General features: G+C 32.2%; 1 protein-coding gene across 2 annotated transcripts in view; it reads right to left on the bottom strand.

Moving 5' to 3' along the window:
- Positions 1-808: 808 nt before the first annotated feature.
- Positions 809-19,795, bottom strand: part of LOC139525522 (conserved oligomeric Golgi complex subunit 4-like) — a 35,775-nt gene continuing 16,788 nt past the window's right edge. The window contains exons 8-23 of one of the 2 annotated variants that reach the window (XR_011664919.1): positions 19,473-19,579; positions 18,862-18,914; positions 16,482-16,578; positions 15,775-15,820; positions 15,218-15,336; positions 14,913-14,998; positions 13,970-14,189; positions 12,850-12,912; positions 11,792-11,848; positions 11,408-11,554; positions 11,013-11,096; positions 7,368-7,469; positions 6,641-6,769; positions 5,795-5,886; positions 2,495-3,229; positions 809-2,294 (exon numbers count right to left, since the gene is read on the bottom strand). Coding sequence is in view for 1 of the 2 variants with exons in the window: in XM_071320918.1 (XP_071177019.1) it covers positions 3,187-3,229; positions 5,795-5,886; positions 6,641-6,769; positions 7,368-7,469; positions 11,013-11,096; positions 11,408-11,554; positions 11,792-11,848; positions 12,850-12,912; positions 13,970-14,189; positions 14,913-14,998; positions 15,218-15,336; positions 15,775-15,820; positions 16,482-16,578; positions 18,862-18,914; positions 19,473-19,579 (1,445 nt within the window). In the remaining variant the exon portion in view is untranslated. Of the gene's footprint in view, positions 3,230-5,794; positions 5,887-6,640; positions 6,770-7,367; positions 7,470-11,012; positions 11,097-11,407; positions 11,555-11,791; positions 11,849-12,849; positions 12,913-13,969; positions 14,190-14,912; positions 14,999-15,217; positions 15,337-15,774; positions 15,821-16,481; positions 16,579-18,861; positions 18,915-19,472; positions 19,580-19,795 lie in introns of both variants that reach the window. The other variant, XM_071320918.1, reaches the window with a different exon arrangement.

Below are 19,795 nucleotides of genomic sequence, written 5' to 3'. Positions count from 1 at the left end.
AAAGGAGAAGCAGCTATATCACTTGTTAGTTTTCTGTGGAATAAAGTGGAGTATTCTGAATATTAGTTAACATGATGATAACCTTGAGCTTGAAACTACCGTAGTTTCAGATTGTTCATTGTAATGTTGCGTAATCTGTTTCATTGCAAATGGTAAAAAAGGTCTGCCATTAGCACTACTACATTCCCTAAAAGAAATTAATGCCAACAACCACTGATGAGTGCCCTAAACTTGGACAGGATCCAATTTGCATTAAGTGCATAAACAGAATGTACCAATGGTCCATACAGAAACAGCACTATGTTGTACCAGGATAAAAAGACACTAAAAATACAGGTACAAGCAAATTGAAAGTAAATAATGTATATTAAATGCTTCCATTCACTTAAAGCATGTTCAAAGTACAAATCAAGCTGATATGGAACCATACTGTCTAAAGCATGGTTTTCTGCATAGATCTCCAGGCGTAAATTTTATAAACTTGACACTGTAAACAACAGTATTACTTGATCTTGTGCTATGCCCAAAGTAAATTTATTGCACAAAGACTGCTTTTAAGAACCAGCTGTTGTCACAGAAAAGGATTTAAGGACACCAGTGATGCACATATCAAAGCAAAAAATCAAAACTTTTAAACTGCTTAGGCTGCATGTACGTACACCTTTAAATTGGATATAATTATTAAAACTCCTAGGGAATCTGTACAAAACTGGTATCTTTAATTGGGAAATTTTGTTGTCATTCCTTCATGTATAAATCAACAAAGCTTTAAGTATTATCAACACTGTAGAAGGCATAAAATTGAAAATTATAGAACTTAATATTTTATTATCCCTCTGAAAGGATTACTTTATGTACACTTGCAATGGTCCATAATAAAAAGATAACAACAATATCCATTCAAACATACTGTATACTATAAAAAAAGACATACAAGGTAACAGGTATAGTACTGTATCATTAAATAATGGCATGATTATGTAAATATGACATTTCATCACCTAGAATAAACAACAAAATTAACATGCCATCCCTTGATGAATAATTACCTTTCTCAACACTTCTGTGAAATAATGATATTTTCCTTGAACACCTGTGAGATAATCATAGCACTTTACATGGTAATAAATATAAATTAGATTTAATCTCAACTAAGTACTGGTTTAGGCCAGGGTTTTTTGTTGGACTGTAATTACATCTGACAAATTCAAACTTTATTTAAACATTCTACCCTTCTGAACAGGCCTGGTTCATCAAACAGAGAAGCCATAGACAATGAATTTAAGAAAGGAGTAAACAATTGAAAATTGATTTCGAGTTTAATTTTGATGTAAAAGTTCAGAAATCTTCTTTGTTTAGAAGTATAAAGCAGAAAAAGCACCCAATTCTGGGTTGATTGACCATGCATTTGACAATTGATACCCAAGTTATATGGCAACATTTATTTGACAGTTTTAATAATGAGATGAAACAAACCCTCTCAATATCTACCAAGGATGTGGCAGTCAAATGAAAACATGAAGATGGTTATTATTGTTTTATGACAGTCAGAAAAAAAAGAAGAAGATAAATGTCTCCAAAAGAGGTGGATAGCTATCTCAAATGCTTGCCAAAGTTAGAATAACAGTCTTGAGATTAAGTAAACCTTTTAATCATAATTGTGGATAATTGATGAATATTTTTACCTAAAAGTAATGATAACTGTTAAGAGAATGTTCAACCTATAATCATTTTACATTATATATAAATTGCACTATAAACACACAATATCACAGAACATATTTCATTTAATGAAAACATTTAATGTATTCTCTCAATCACACAATTCTTTGAACAATGTTAACAATGTTTACAATAAATCAATTCCCTCAATTCCACACACACTTTCTTTCATCTATACTTTGTTTAACAAAGCAACTAGTGTTTTAGATATTGGTTTAACTTGTGTCATCCTGAACATGCATGAAATATTTGCCACTGGACGTTAAGCAACCATCAATCAATCAATGATACATACACAAAACAACTGACCAATCACTCTTAATTTTAAAAAAAAATCGACAAACTTACAACAAATTGGAAATATAACAATATCTATTATCATTTAAATTAGCATCTCAATCAGTGTACAGTATTAACAAACGCACTTAAGAATTTATCGGACATGCAAGGGTGCATATCAAATTCAGTGACGAAATCCTGTTAAAAACATGCACAATTTTTCTTGACCGAGTGGAGAAAAAAAGAGGTAGAAAATGCCAAGGGACAATAAAAATTCATAAGTAGAAGAAAAACTGACAATACAGAACCATGGCAATGGTCAAGAAAAACTGAAAATACAGAACCAAACTGACAATACAGAACCACGGCGATGGTCAAGAAAAACTGACAATACAGAAACATGGCGATGGTCAAGAAAAACTGACAATACAGAAACATGGCGATGGTCAAGAAAAACTGACAATACAGAAACATGGCGATGGTCAAGAAAAACTGACAATACAGAACCATGGCGATGGTCCTAACAACAGTTTACAAGACACAACACAGAGAACTAAAAACTGAGAAATCAAACCCTCTAAAAAGCAGGAATGATTGCGGGTGCTTCAAGAATAGAACCACCCTACTCCACAAGTGGTTCCTGGCAAGTACAAATTCTGTGATGTTAAAAGCAATATTTCTTTTCAATTATTTTATCTATCCAAAAAGATTTTTTTTCCATCATGCTGCAGACATTTGCTTTTAACTAACTCATCAAATGATACAACAATGCTTTTCTTAAAAAGTCCTTGCCAGAAAGGTGGCACAAACGATACAACACCAGGCTTGTTATGGTACTAAATCTGAGAAACTCTGGATTTCATTGTTTATAGATGATCTACTTAAGATCTGTATTGTTTCTTTATTGTGTTTTATGTTGTTTACACTTTATAAATAAATACAGCTTATTTTTTAACTGCTGAATACTACAATCATCACTTTATTTATTCCTGATGACAATAATATATAAATAAATACACTGCATAGATTACCACTTTCACATTAAAATTTTCTTTTTCATAAAAACCTTCTATATTATATTATAATATGATCAATAAATAATGATATAGCTCCAATTACAATATCGTCCCTCAAAACAAACATACAATCATAACATCACATTGTTAAAATCTAATCACTCATTTCTCACAACTTTAATTTCTTGATTTCATCACTTCTAAAGTCCACTCTGTAAATATAAAAAAAAAGCAAAGTAATCTTGTTGTCCAAACCAGGCACTGTAATTCATATAACCACGAGCTAAATTGTAAAAATAAATTTTTAAAAAGTAAAGTACAATCCTTGCTGATGTCATATATATGTATTTATATTTATACTGTGAAAATTGTCATGTACACGTCGAGACAAAAGACATCAATAAAATAGCTAGTATATTGTTGGATTTAGCTGTCATGTACATCATTCTCTTATCCAATTTCAGATTATATCCATGATTTCGATATATCATATCATGATCTTACAACAATAAAATAAACTAGATTTGCCATTGCAAGCAAAAGCGGAGGATGTCACCCCGTACTGGACATTGTCACAGTAGCAGCATCCATTTTGAGTGTACCAAAGTCACATGGCACGTCTAGTATACATGCCTTTGACCCCCACCCCCCCCCCCCCCCCCCCCCCCCTTTTTTTTTCTCTTCTTGTAGAATAAGATTGATGTCAATATATATTTGGGGAACTCTTTTGAATCTTAAATTAGACACACGCGCCAGGAGGAAGGTGTCGTCACGTGATACTCAAGTATATTATCGTGGACTTAGTACATTGATAGTCTTTGAAGAGGGACCTTGGAACAGACAACATGTGTATATATTGACAGAGCTGCATACTAACTGTTCATTTTGTTCTTCAATAGCTCGCGTATCACACGATACATGTATCTTATCTTGTACAATTTAATTACACGCTTATCAATTGATTAATGTGTATATTGTAGCAGGTTTTCGATTAATGTATGTGTATTTTAGTGCAAGTGCAGAAATGTCACTTATGTGTAGTACTCTTCGGGTTTCTCTTTCTTTCAGTGGCAATTTTCTCTTCAAAGCACGGTTTTTGTATAGAATAAAAGCACGTTAAATTATATTTTAGTTTTCTTCTAGCATATTCTAAAAGATGATTTGCAGTACAGCTTTGTATTTGATCGTATGCACATACTCATGATTACAGAATTTTGCCTCAAAGGAGTAGGTTCAGTAAGACCCCTTTTTGGCCCCAAAATTAAGCAGTTTTGCAAAATTGTGAAAACGTAATCTTTTAGCTATTTTTTGGAAAGTAGAATGCTTCTGCTACATAAATATGGGCTGTTTGTGACAATACAATGCACATATATTGTGTACTAGCATCATAAAGTCATGCTAAATTACTGAAATCTTCACAATTATAGCATTTTAGTTAAATTTTAGACGGTTTCCGTCTTAAATGAAAGTGGCCGCATTCGTGTTCATTCATAATATTGAAATGTAAGTTGTATTTGATGATAATACATAACATATATAAAGGTTGAGGATGAACACGGATGCAGCCACTTTCATTTTTGAAGAAAACCATCTGAAAAGTGACGTTTTTTGGCATATTTGATAGATTTTTCATATTTAAGCTTCAATCGGAGCGTTTTTAATGACTGAATCAGTTAAAATCTTTTACATAAACTAATCGAATCAATTGAAATAGACACTTAAGTGTTTAAAAAGTGTACTAAATATCTCGTTAGATGAAACTAAAATTTGGGGCCAAAATCGGCCCTTACCGGACCTACTCCTTTGCGAGTGTTTTATGTTGTTGTTTTTTTTTGCTGTTTCGATGACAATGGCAGCCATTTTGAAAATTTCAAGGACAGGTGACATTTCAATAGCATTTAATCAGAGATGAGCTTAAAATTTGTAAGAAAATGGTACTTTGACGTTTTTTCCCATATTGGTCAATATTGCACTTTTAGCCTTATCTCCATGGTAACAGCAGCAATCTCAAAAATTCCAACGGCAATGAATTCTACAGTTCATACTATTGTTACGAAGGGGAGGTTTTGGGTCATATCTGTAACGGTTGATTAACTATGAATTGATTAAGGAATTATTTTCGTTTTTTTCACGTTTAGACTGTTTCCATGACAACCGTAGCCATTTTGAAAGTTTTTAAGATGGATTTCACGCTTTCTAATGATGAGTTATAATGTCTGAAAATTTCATTTAATTTGGACCATTTTTCAGTTTTTCACATTTTTGCCGTTTCCATGGTAATGGCGTAGATCTTGAAAATTCCAGACCCTAACTGCACATCTGCACATGGGGATTGTCATTATGGTGCAGTTTTATCAATGTATGTCAAGTCATCTCAGAACTAAGCTGGACAAAAATTGTGGAAGAATAATTCGGAACAATAACAATATATCACCCCTATTACTATAGGGGTGACATAATAATACTGTAGATTCATTTATTTTTGTGGGTACCAATTTTCGTGGATTGCAGAAAAATTGCCTTTTCGTGGCTATGTGATTTCAAGGTTTTACCAAAGTCTGTATATATAACCTAATAGAATTACTGTAGTTCTTAATATAGTGAACATCTTAATTCGTTGTTCATCTCCACCCACGAAAATTAATATCCAATGAATAATAATGAATCTGCAGTAGATAAAAAGATTTTGTGACTCATAATTAAGATTTTTGTATCTGAAATCAAATATTGCAGATTTAAATTCAGCTAACATTAGTGCAATCATTAAAATTGTTTACCTCAATCCTAAGACATGTCGTACTTCTGTTGGTGTAAGTCTCCATGTTAGTGGTCCAGAGTTGGGTCCCCAGTAATCTAATATCTCTGTTACCTGTAATAATGTTCAATATAACTAATTATGTATGTATGCTTCTGAATAAAAGAAGAAGTGGGGAGTACATAAGTAAGACGTTAGCTCCAGAACTGCAGGTTTAGGTAATATTCATTTGAACCACAGAGTATACCATTACAACTAATAATAAGTTCAAACAAGGAGAATAAACTTGTTATTTAAAATCTTGTATTGATAGTCTTGTATTTTATTCTTTAAAGCCACTATCAATCCACATGTCGATTATAACCTTTTTATGTGAGTTTTAAAAATAAACCTCCAGAAACAAATAACTTGCACTTAACTTATTAAAGTATTATAATATGTGTAATTCATTTTTAATAGGCAACAGAATATAGTATAAACTAGGTTATCTCCCTTTTACCAGAACAAATCTGAAGACCACAATGTAAAAGCTTTCTTTATATGTAATACACTTATATAATTTAGATACCTTTGCAATGCATTAGATATGTTATTTCTCAGTAGATTTTCATTTGTTCAATTAATAAATCAATCGTATGAATGAAGCGGTTTGCTGTTAACTTCATGTTAAAACATTGATGTGATCTTGTTAATGTTAAAGGAATTTTTACTTGATTTAGTAATCATATAACCACTGCATGTCAATACTTATCTTCAATTATACTGCTTTTAATATACATAAGTGATATTTCAAATATAAATGAACCTGGACTCATTAGATTAAAAATAAAAACTTGTGTACTGCAGTTACAATCTATATGGTGCTTACCTTTTCCAGATTTAGAATTGTAGCCATTTGTGTAAGTCTTGCAAATTTATCCCTAATAGTCCATGTCGTAACAGTTGAGAGGTATCCAACTAAGGCCCGTAACTCTTTATCAAACTGTAACCCACCTAACTGTAATATAAATAACAGACATTTTATTAATAGAAAATAAAAGTTCTTGTGTTGACTATCAGTTCATGAACAATAATGAATTTATACTTATAATGGTTATAAGGAATTTTAGTTTTACTCTACATTTCATGATATTAAAAAACACAGAAAACAGTCAACATTTGGAAATGGAAAATGGGACTGGCGATCATAATATTCAGGAAGTCGTACCAATGCATCCATACACTAAAAAAGTACTCTGTACTCGTTTTTGAATGTTTACAATTCAATACATGTTACATATATTTGACAAAAATTATTTCATGAGTTGATAGTTAATTGAAAAATTTGGATGTTTTTTACTTTAAGGTTTTGGTGACAAACTTTAAAAATCCTTATATTGATAAACAATCAACAAAGAATCATGGAGAACAAGCGGAATCATAGAGCAATATTTATTTGTTGCTGATTTTTTCAAATATTTTCCATGCATTTCCATTTAAATTTTATTTTTGTCTAACATCTGCTGGCCTTATTGAAGTTAATAAAACAAATATTACAAAGAATACAAAAAAAAACCTTGTAAAAGCTGTTTATAGTTGTCTTTTAGTGAACTTACTCTATTAAATGCTGTTTTCAGAACTGCCTTTTCCATCTGTGATGTAATTTCACTGGTTATTAAGCTGACAAATTTATCATAGTTACCACTGGTCAAAGATTCCTGAAAAATAATAATCTTTTATTTCACATGAAGATACAAATATCATATATCTCAGGTTATTAACATTGAGATAACTAGAGAAATGTGCTGGAAGCCACCACAGAGGGGCCAACTAAATGTAAAAATACCAGATTTAATTTTGATTATTTAAGATGTAACCAGGGTTATTCTATGTTAACATAGCTTACACCCAAAGGCACACGTTTTCTGATGCACTTTTAATATTTGTTATATTCCACTTTTCTATCAGGTTATAAACTAGAGGCTCTAAAGAGCCTGTGTCGCTCACCTTGGTCTATGTGAATATTAAAGGAAGCAGATGGATTCATGACAAAATTGTGTTTTGGTGATGGTGATGTGTTTGTACATCTTACTATACTGAACATTCTTGCTGCTTGAAATTATCTCAATCTATAAGGAACTTGGCCCATTAGTTTCAGTGGAAAATGTTAGCAAAAATTAACAAATTTTATGAAAATGGTTAAAAATTGACTATAAAGAACATTAACTCCTAAGGGGGTCAATTGACCATTTCGGTCATGTTGACTTATTTGTAAATCTTACTTTGCTGAACATTATTGTTATTTACAGTTTATCTCTATCGATAATAATATTCAAGATAATATCCAAAAACAGCAAAATTTCCTTAAAACTAACAATTCAGGGTCAGCAACCCAACAACGGGTTGTCCGATTCATCTAAAAATTTCAGAGCAGATAAATGTTGACCTGATAAACAATTTTACCCCATGTCAGATTTGCTCTAAATGCTTTGGGTTTTGAGTTATAAGCCAAAAACTGCATTTTACCCCATGTTCTATTTTTAGCCATGGCGGCCATCTTGGTTGGATGGCCGGGTCACCGGACACATTTTTCAAACTACTAACCCAAAAGATGATTGTGGGTTAGTTTGGATTAATTTGGCCCAGTAGTTTCAGGAGAAGATTTTTGTAAAATATTACTAAGATTTACGAAAAATGGTTAAAAATTGACTATAAAGGGCAATAACTTCTAAAGGGGTCAACTGACCATTTCAGTCATGTTGACTTATTTGTAAATCTTACTTTGCTGAACATTATTGCTGTTTAAGGGCAGATAGATCTTCACCTGTTTAACAATTCTACCCAATGTCAGACTTGCTCTAAATGCTTTGGTTTTTGAGTTATAAGCCAAAAACTGCATTTGACCCCTATGTTCTATTTTTAGCCATGGCGGCCATTGGTTGGCCGGGTCACCGGACACATTTTTAGCTCACCTGTCCCGAAGGGACAAGTGAGCTTATGCCATCACTTGGCGTCCGTCGTCGTCCGTCGTCTGTCGTCCGTCGTCGTAAACTATTTCAAGAATCTTCTCCTCTGAAACTACTGGGCCAATTACTTTCAAACTTTAACTGAATGTTCCTTAGGGTATCTAATTTATAAATTGTATCCGAAGTTTTGATCTATCAACAAACATGGTCGCCATTGCTAAAAATAGAACATAGGGGTCAAATGCAGTTTTTGGCTTATAACTCAAAAACCAAAGCATTTAGAGCAAATCTGACATGGGGTAATATTGTTTATCAGGTCAAGATCTATCTGCCCTGAAATTTTCAGATGAATCAGACAACCCGTTGTTGGGTTGATGCCCCTAAATTGGTAATTTTAAGGAAATTTTGCTGTTTTTGGTTATTATCTTGAATATTATTATAGATAGAGATAAACTGTAAACAGCAATAATGTTCAGCAAAGTAAGATTTACAAATAAGTCAACATGACGGAAATGGTCAGTTGACCCCTTTAGGAGTTATTGCCCTTTATAGTCAATTTTTAACCATTTTTCGTAAATCTTAGTAATCTTTTACAAAAATCTTCTCCTCTGAAACTACTGGGCCAAATACTTCCAAACTTTAACTGAATGTTCCTTAGGGTATTTAGTTTGTAAATTGTATCCGAAGTTGTGATCTATCAACAAACATGGTCGCCATTGCTAAAAATAGAACATAGGGGTCAAATGCAGTTTTTGGCTTATAACTCAAAAACCAAAGCATTTAGAGCAAATCTGACATGGGATAATATTGTTTATCAGGTCAAGATCTATCTGCCCTGAAATTTTCAGATGAATCAGACAACCTGTTGTTGGGTTACTGCCCCTAAATTGGTAATTTAAAAGAAATTTTGCTGTTTTTGGTTATTATCTTGAATATTATTATAGATAGAGGTAAACTGTAAACAGCAATAATGTTCAGCAAAGTAAGATTTACAAATAAGTCAACATGACGGAAATGGTCAGTTGACCCCTTTAGGAGTTATTGCCCTTTATAGTCAATTTTTAACCATTTTTCGTAAATCTTAGTAATCTTTTACAAAAATCTTCTCCTCTGAAACTACTGGGCCAAATACTTCCAAACTTTCACTGAATGTTCCTTAGGGTATCTAGTTTGTAAATTGTATCCGAAGTTATGATCTATCAACAAACATGGTCGCCATTGCTAAAAATAGAACATAGGGGTCAAATGCAGTTTTTGGCTTTTAACTCAAAAACCAAAGCATTTAGAGCAAGTCTGACGTTCGGTAATATTGTTTATCAGGTCAAGATCTATCTGCCCTGAAATTTTCAGATGAATCAGACTACCTGTTGTTGGGTTGCTGCCCCTGAATTGATAATTTTAAGGAAATTTTGCTGTTTTTGATTATTATCTTGAATATAATTATAGATAGAAATAAACTGTAAACAGCAATAATGTTCAGCAAAGTAAGATCTTCAATTAAGTTAAATTGACCAAAATTGTCAATTGACCACTTAAGGAGTTATTGCCCTTTAAAGACTTTTTTCACAATTTGTTCATCATGTTGACTTACTTTAAAAAATCTTCTCCTTTGAAACTGCTGTATCAATTTCAGCCAAACTTAGGCTAAATGAGTTTCAGGGTATCTAGTATAAATTTTATATTTTATTTCCTTGTATGTCAAGAAACATAGCTCCTATGGCTAAAATAGAACATAGGAGAAAATGATCCAAAAAACATTTACATAAATTGAAAAGCCAAAATAATCATTGATGAGAGATTTAACCAAAAGAATTAAGGTGAGCGATTCAGGCTCTTGAGAGCCTCTTGTTTAAACTAGATACCCCAATGATGATTGTGGCCAAGTTTGGTTTAATTTGGCCCAATAGTTTCAGAGAAGATTTTTGTAAAAGTTAACGATGATGACAGACGACGACGGACTCCAAGTGATGAGAAAAGGCCAGGTGAGCTAAAAATACAGTTTAAAATTGAAATATTACCTCATAGACATGATTTAATTTTTCCCCTAAATGAAATGCAAGGGTTTTAAAAGTTGAGTTTTAAACAATTCTTTTGACATGCGCAGTGACAACTACGTTTTTACTCAAGACTTTTACTGTACAGTTTTCTTTCTCGTATGTGACACAACTTCTAATAGGAATGAAAAATCATTAGAAAATTCCAAGGGGTGTGAAAGTTAGGGAGCAGAACTAACCACAATATTATAACCAATCAAAAGCTAACATCTTTATCACGTCTGGAAGAAAGCTGACTCACCTTGAAAGCTGCTAGCATAGTATCTAACTGTACAATACAGTTTTGAACCCATGGATCATTGGCTTCAAAATTGGAAAAGTCCTCCTGTAATTCACAAACACATACTTAAAATAGCTTGTAATGAAATAAAGGGGTAGTAATATGCACAGATTTATTTAAGACATGCTTGTCGAAATCCAATTTCTTCATATACTGATATTATATAAAATTATAATAAGTGGCATTAAATTCAATAATTCATCTACATGTATTCTGGTTCGTTCATGTAGTAACTTGACGAAATGTAGATTTAGAATTTTATTTTTATATACTTGTGTATTATGAGTGGTAGCCTGTGAATGTAGATCCTTTGTAAATCTAAACAATATTTTTTTTAATATTATACTGTAACATACTTCTGTAATATTATGACTGGTAGATAAATAACCATCAGCCAGTGGTTTGACTCGAGGTTTAACAGCATTTGACTGTAACTGTGTAAAACCAAACTCTAAAACATCTTTAAATCGGTTTGCTGCAGCACCTAAATCTGATAAACAACTCTGTAATGAAAACAAATCTTATGGCAGTAGAAAATTGGGTGCAGCTTTTTAAAACAAAAACAAAAAGAGAAAGATGGTTTTGATGGATTGACAAATATAATTTATGTGTGAAACAGTCAAATTGTATTTTCAGCAAAATTTTTTCATAATAGCTTAAGATGACATTAACATTCACTTCAGTATAGACACACTGCATATACAGGTAGTATGTAGCAATGGAATTGTTCAAAAGCTTACCTCAAGTTTGGCTTTTGTGTGTTCTGAACTCTGATGAAATGATTTTGAAACTTCAGCCTGGAAGTAAAACATACTTATATATAAATGGTTTCACATACATGTGTATTATTTTTTAAAGCATTGATTACTGTGTATGGTTTTGCTCCTTGTTGAAGTCACCTGTAGATTATGATGTTCTCAACCCCTGCTCAAAATCATTGTTTTTCTCACACTGGCAATCAAAGTAAATCAAAGAGACTAAATAAATACTGCTCGCTGGTGATATCCCGCCGAAATATTTCGGTTAACAGGAAGTTGTTGAGTGATGAATCTGAAAACACATCACATGGTATATCTTATTTATATAAATCCTGACACAAAATTTCAGAAATCCTTGTATAGTGGTTCCTGAGAAAAATGTGACCAAAATTAATAACTTGGCTATCATGTGTAAAATGATACAAATGTACGATAAACAGGAAGTTGTTGAGTAATGAATCTGAAAACACAGCACAAGGTATAACTAACCTATATAATCCTGAAACCAAATTTCAGACATCCTTGTAATGTAGTTCCAGAGAAAGATGCAATGAAAATATTTGTGGGACAACAGACGGACTGATACAGAGTTAAAACAGTATACCCCCACTTTTTTTAAGCGGGGTATAAAGATTGATTTGTTATTTTCACATATGGAAGAACTTACAACACATTTATTGATTGTAGTCGATTTCAATTGATAACATGTGTGACCCCGAGACAAAAACCAAATCAGACATCTCAAGAATAATGGTCATAACTTTCAAATGGAAAAGCAAGATAGTTCTTTTTATACAACATTTAAAAGGAAAATTATTATAAATAAAGAGAAATGTGTTTACATTTTCCATGTTGACTATGATACAAAAAAAATACTTCTAAAGTATATGACCTATGTGGAACTAAAGATAATTATTATGTTTATGCTGCCGAGTTTCTGTCTCGTTGACATATACTTCACATCTATATCTAAATGTTAATTTGGTTAAACCATTTCTACCACATTTATTGGTTCCATACTATTTTAGTTACATACACACCTCAAGCATGGTCTTCAATGATTGACAATATTCACAGCTGGCTTCAGCATTATTTAATGTGGTCTGAAATTAATTATAGTTTATATTATTATCATACCTGATGCATTTTCATTGTGAATTGAGATCTGTAACACAAGCTTTGTTTTTTTTTCTGGGAAAAACATGTTTCATTCATGTTGAAATGGCTTACACAAGCTTTCGGTAATAGGGAGAGCAGTTAGATACATAATTTATGTCTTTTGACTTTTGGTTTTATGTTTTTTCTGCTTATGACTTTTCCATAAAAAAACATACATGGGACCAAGAGAAGGCATTATGAAATCTCAACCATGAAATGGTGTGTTTGGAGAGTGAAAGAATATGAGATACTCTGAATTGCCTTTATAGATGGTTACCAACTGACTAAGTGTATTCCCTGGGTACTATGTATGTTTTAATGAAACCGTCTTTGTGGTGACCTGATGAGTTGAGCTCATTCCAACAGATTTTTAGTTTGTTCTTATCTTGTCTTTTAACTCTGCTATCAAAGATTAAAGGAGAGTTGAGTGCTTAAAAACATGTTAAGCCACACAAAATTATTTAATTTCCAATCACAAGTCAGGAGTTTGTAATTTAGTAGTTGTTGTTGGTGACTCTCTGTCATAATCTATTGTCTTTAGCATAAATAAGGCCATCAGTTTTTCTTTTGAATTGCTTCACATTTTGACACTTTTGGCACTTTATAACAGATTATACAGTATAGGTTTTGCTCATAGTTTAAGATCCCACTGTAACCAATATCTGTTTACATCTTAAACCTTTGTTCTCTGCTGGATAGTTGTCTCATTGGCAATCATATTACTTCTTGTTATTTCTATATGTGATAAGTGCTGATGTCTTTTGGAGAAAACTCAAATAAATTCTAATCAAATGTATTTTCCAATTTAAATTAGTTAAGAACTAACGAGATACCACAAATTCAAATGCTAATGCAAAATTTGTGATGTGATTAGTGAATGGTTCCAATTTATCTGTAACAAATCCTAGTAATATAACTTCATTTTATGGAATTATGACTAATTGAAAATTTCACTGTACTGCTTACACTGTATTTCTCAAATCATTTGGTCAAATTACTTACTAAAAACTGTGTTTTTTGTTTCTCTGTGTCTGAACTCTGTAATTTTCCTTGTTGTAAACTAGATTGCACCATGTTATACGCTACAGATAAGTATTGATCTGACGGAAATCCTACACGTATCCGAGAATGTAACACTTCCCTAAAGTCTTGTTCTAAAACAGTACATGCATGATTTAACATAGCACAAACACCATCGACACTCCCACTAGACAATGATCGCCTGAAACATAGTTTAGTTGATTATTGTAGATAAAAAAAAAATAGTTGTTTCAGACATTTCTACATGAGTATCATGATCACAATAATTTGAAACCTTATTCACTCATTAACAAGCTTTGTTTGTATACTCTCTCTTAAAAAAGAATTTTCAATGCTCTGCTTACTCTTCTAGAGCACCAGAGTTCACACCTGGATTTGAGTATGATTAGTGTAGAGCAGAAACTGCTTACTCTTCTGGAGCACCAGAGTTCACACCTGGATTTGAGTATGATTAGTGTAGAGCAGAAACTGCTTACTCTTCTGGAGCACCAGAGTTCACACCTGGATTTGAGTATGATTAGTGTAGAGCAGAAACTGCTTACTCTTCTAGAGCACCAGAGTTCACACCTGGATTTGAGTATGATTAGTGTAGAGCAGAAACTGCTTACTCTTCTGGAGCACCAGAGTTCACACCTGGATTTGAGTATGATTAGTGTAGAGCAGAAACTGCTTACTCTTCTGGAGCACCAGAGTTCACACCTGGATTTGGGTTTGATTAGTTTTGCTCAGTCTTTAGTTTTCTATGTTGAGCTTTGTCGTCTTTCATCGATTTTAATTGTTTGCCAAGGTTTTGTCAATTTTTTTGAGTTTTTAATGTCTCTTAGTATTTTACGTCAGTATTTTTGGTACAAAAGTAAAAAAATAAGTCTGACAGAATGCATATCTAACAAATTGCATAACTCACCGTGCACATTTTTTAACAATAAAAAAAGAATCATCTACCATACTTGATGTGGGCTGACCTGTATCAAATGAATCCATACTAACAGCCTATAAAGTAAAACATATATCTTCAATAATACTACCATGTGGTAATTATATAAAATAGATAATGAAAGGTCTTTAAAGGGCAATTAGCTGTCAAACTCATGTTCACTATTTCCTGGTGAACAGGGTTTAAAAAAAATGGTCAAATCTTCAATTATTACAATATTAATGATAAAACTGACTGCATAGGACAGTATTTATCTAAACTAAAAATATTTTTACCTTTAATACCATTTCTCTCATAAAATATTCCTCCATCAATATATAGCTGCCAATTAGTTCCTGCATTAATCTTTTTAAATCACAGTTATCAAGGAATGTATCTACATCAGTTATTTTTTCTGAAAAATATAGTAAAATCTTTTAAAACTTATAAATTCCTTACAATTTTCTAAAAGTTCAGATTTTTGTGCCATGTATTTATCATGGTTTGTTTCCATAATTTTGCTTAATAGAAATGAGAAGAAATGTTGAAGCATTACTTGGTGTTCTTTTTCATTACCTTCAAGTTATTTAGACTCCCTTATAGACATATATAATCCTCTCAGAATTTTTTCAAAAACTGTGTTTGATATTTTTGTCTGAGTACCATTTCTATCTCTATACCTCTATGGTTTGACTTATCTAGCTCCAGGAACTGTATATCTGTATATGTAAAAAACTTTGTCTTGAGTATTGATATTGTAAGTAATTCACAGCTATATTATTTGATGCTTCCCTAGAATTGCTAAACGCCATATATAGTATCCTAAAAATATAAATAGAATGCAACAACTTACCTTTTACAATATTCACATCATTTTGAAACCCTGCTTCAATATCATTCTGAAATACATTATGTAATTCATATAGTTTCTAAGTATTTCTTGAGAGGTGAAAAAGTTGTACACTGAGGATGTGAGTTATAACCCCTCACATAGCAGGTGCATTTGATTCCAATCTTAAATGCCTAGGATTGCCAGTTATCCAACCAAAGATTGGTTGTTTTCTCAAAAACTGTAGGCAATCTGGCTTCCTCCACAAATAACAACTGACAACCATGAAATAGGTAATAGTGTTGACAATGGTGTTTAACACAAACAATCAATCAATCTTTTCTTATCAATGAACTTTTGTTTGTCTTTTGGTGTTTTTTTCTGTTTTCATAATTGTTGCACACCTTTGTAGACCCTACATATTTGATTTATTGTTACTTCATATCTGTCCTGCATGTGTATAACATATTTGCCATGGGATGTTATCACTTAGAAAAACAATTTTTATATCATATTTTATATCATAAATTAAGTGGATGCATGTGGTTGGTAGGCACCAGAATAGTACAGAATTTTGGAACTACACAAAACAAAGAATTTAAGAGCTGACTCTTAAAGTAAAGACAAACATTGCCATGTGATATCAGTACATAACAGCATAATATTGATCCCATGTAAAAATTTTAAAAATATGTCCATTATGAAAAATCACAAATATGCACAAAACTTACTGTGGATCTTCTTTTAATAAATCTCAAATATAATTCAGCTCTTGTATTCAGTAAAACAACTTCTGATAATAAAATATCTAAACCTTTTGGTTCATATCTGTAAAACAAAAGAACATATCATAGTTTATATATCTATATCCAAATGATCTATTGATACATTGACTGAATGTTCACTACTTAAATGATTGATTCTACTGTAATTTAAAGCAAACAAGATTCAAAAGATCAATTATTTACCAATCACATGTCAAATTTAAAATACCATAAAGATACCTTTAAGACTTTGTGAAGTTAAAAGAGTAAAGTCTAATATATTGACCAATATGGAATGAATCATAATATAGTTTAGGCTACAGTTTCTTCATCAGTCTTGGACATTAGAAAAGCAATTACAAAAAGCTGCATGTTAACGGGAACTTATCTATTACAAGCTCATAGACACAGATTTAACCAAGACAAAGTAGACCCGATTTGTCCAAATATCAGGATGGCATTATATACTCCAATCAAAAACTTTATATTGAGTATAATATATAAAACAAGAGGCTGTCACAACGACAGCAAACCGGATTTATTTACATTTATTTGTGTCCTGGCAATATCACAAGAACCATTACTGATGAATGGTGAAAGTGAAAATCATCAATATCAAATTTGACCTCCATTTTGTCATCAGTATCATCATTTTGAAATAATAATATTTGAAAAGCTTAGATTGAATGGTTCATGAGTAAATGCAACAACGTGAATTGAAACGCCATTTTACGATCTTTCAAGAACCATAACTCCTGAACAGTAAAAGTCAAAATCGTCATTATTGAACTTGACCTCCATTCTGTCATTAGTAACAACATATTAAAATTTGGGAAGCTTTGGTAGAACAGTTCATGAGTAAATGCACGGACACGACTGAAAACTCCATTTTTCAATCTTTCAAGAACCATAACTCCTGAACGGTAAAAGTCAAAATCGCCATTATTGAACTTGACCTCCGTATAGTTGTCAGTAATAACATATTAAAAATTTAAAAGCTTTGGTTGAACAGTTCATGAGTTAATGCACGGACAACATTTGATTGCCGCCTTTCAAGAACCATAACTCCTGAACGGTAAAAGTCAAAATCGCCATTATTGAACTTGACCTTCGTATAGTTGTCAGTAATAACATATTAAAATTTTAAAAGCTTTGGTTGAACGGTTCATGAGTTAATGCACGGACAACATTTGATTGCCGCCCGCCCGCCCGCCCGACCGCCCGGCCGCCCGGCCGCCCGACCGCCCGGCCGCCCGCCGTACATCCCCAAATCAATAACCGACATTTTTGTCACAAAAATCCGGTTAACAAAATGGGCAACTCACTTCAGTAACCGTGAGGCAATATGTACACTTATAGTAGACTGTCAGAACTTCACAAATATGAACATTATACCGAACCCAGAAATACTTGGAAAGATTGAAAATATGTCCAGAATAAACTGCTATGAAATTCACAAAAAGAGACTATCCACCAAGATATAACACTTCCCTGGGTCTCACAGCTCCCCATAAAGACACTAATGACAATACTTACCAACATGTGTCTATCTGATATTTATCATAAATAGCAAAATAGTTGGCGTTAAAAACTTTAGTGTGATGTTTATGCATAACTATCCGCAACATTAATATCTGCTTGCTTAACTATAATATACACCATATATACAAGCCTGAAGGTGTGTATAGCTAGATTTTTAAATTTGAGTACAATGTAGAACTAACTTTTATAACACAAAAATATATCATTGCTTATTAACAGAGATGTCAACATTAGACAGAAAATAACCATCCGAAGCATTTTCTGAATGGATAGTATTTTAGGCTTGCTCTACTTGGCTCTCATATGAATGAAGACCTTTAAATCATTAACTCTATCCAGCAAATTCAACAGCCAAAATAGTTCATTGATTTTATTAAACTAGACATTGCTTGTGCATGTTTTGGTGGAGGATTTCATTACAATTTGGAATAACTTGTGAATATGTTAACATTTTAAAAACTAATCCGTTAAGGAAACATGGCTAGCTGTGTGTGCTCCAACGTTGCAGGGATCTACATAAAGAAGAAGAAGAAGTGCAGCTAAAACTGCTCTAATGTTTTCTCTATCAGGTACTGCTGATTAATTAATATTAGTTAGATACCAATTTTTCGTGGATTTTGTTGGAACAGGGGAAACCAAAATTTATATTTTTAAACAATTACAAAAGGAATGTATGCAGATTTTGACAAAACAATGAAATTAGATTTCCACGTAAAATGAAAGTTCTCCAATTCAAGGAAATTGGTACCCACGAAAAATAAATGAATCCACATGTACAGTATCAGGTAAACTGTATTTTACCTACTTTTCAGAAGCTGGTTGTTTCTGGAACATTGTTGATTGTTGAACTTGCTGCACCTAAAATATTAAAATAGACTGTTATAAAAGATGACACAAATTATAAATTTTTAAGTTCAATGAAAACAAAAATGACAACTTCCCTAAATACTTATAGTCATATTTTGTGTGTTTTTTTACTCAGTGAAACTTTTCTCAGCAATCTTAAATTATAAAAAAACGGCTCTACTGTGTATTTTTAGCATAAGTTTAATTGTAGGACGGCTCTACAAGAAAAACTGGAGGATAATATACTGCCTCAAATTCAGCATTAAAATCTCTTGAAAAGGCATATGTGAAAATTTGGAAAATTGAAAAGGAGCTTACTTTCAGCGATCTGAACAATATAAATTAGAAGGAAAATTATCCAAGCATATTGGTGGTTGTGTGTGAGGTGTCAAAAACTTGAAAATCCGACAATTAAAAGTTCCATTACTCTGAAATGACTATATCATCAAGCAACTGACTTTGACCAATCCAAACAATATTACATTTACTTAATGTTTGAATAGACAGATTCAATGATGTAAACTGACCAGTAAACTGACCAGTACATTTTGCTTTATTTATACTACTCACCACATGATCAAAATTTCTTTTTGTTTTAAACTGTTGTAAAATTTGTCTTGATTGTCGATCACATTCAACTTGCAATATTTTTAATAAGGTAAAAAGTCTTCCAGCACCTAAAAATATGAAAATGAGTTAATATGTCTATACATCACATTATGCTAAAACCTACCGGTACTCATTTTATTTTGGTCATGATTTTATTCATCTTTCAGAAATGTTCAAAATACTAAAACAAACCAATAAGCTTCCTTCAAATCAATCCAATCCAGTTATATTGCCTTTTTACCTTATTTAGAAAAGGCAATACAAGTCAAATTGGGAATTTTTTT

The sequence above is a fragment of the Mytilus edulis genome, chromosome 5 (genome assembly GCF_963676685.1).
Source record: "Mytilus edulis chromosome 5, xbMytEdul2.2, whole genome shotgun sequence".
Taxonomy (NCBI): domain Eukaryota; kingdom Metazoa; phylum Mollusca; class Bivalvia; order Mytilida; family Mytilidae; genus Mytilus; species Mytilus edulis.
Note: the sequence above shows the minus strand (reverse complement) of the source record. Positions and strands in the feature narration are given on the sequence as shown.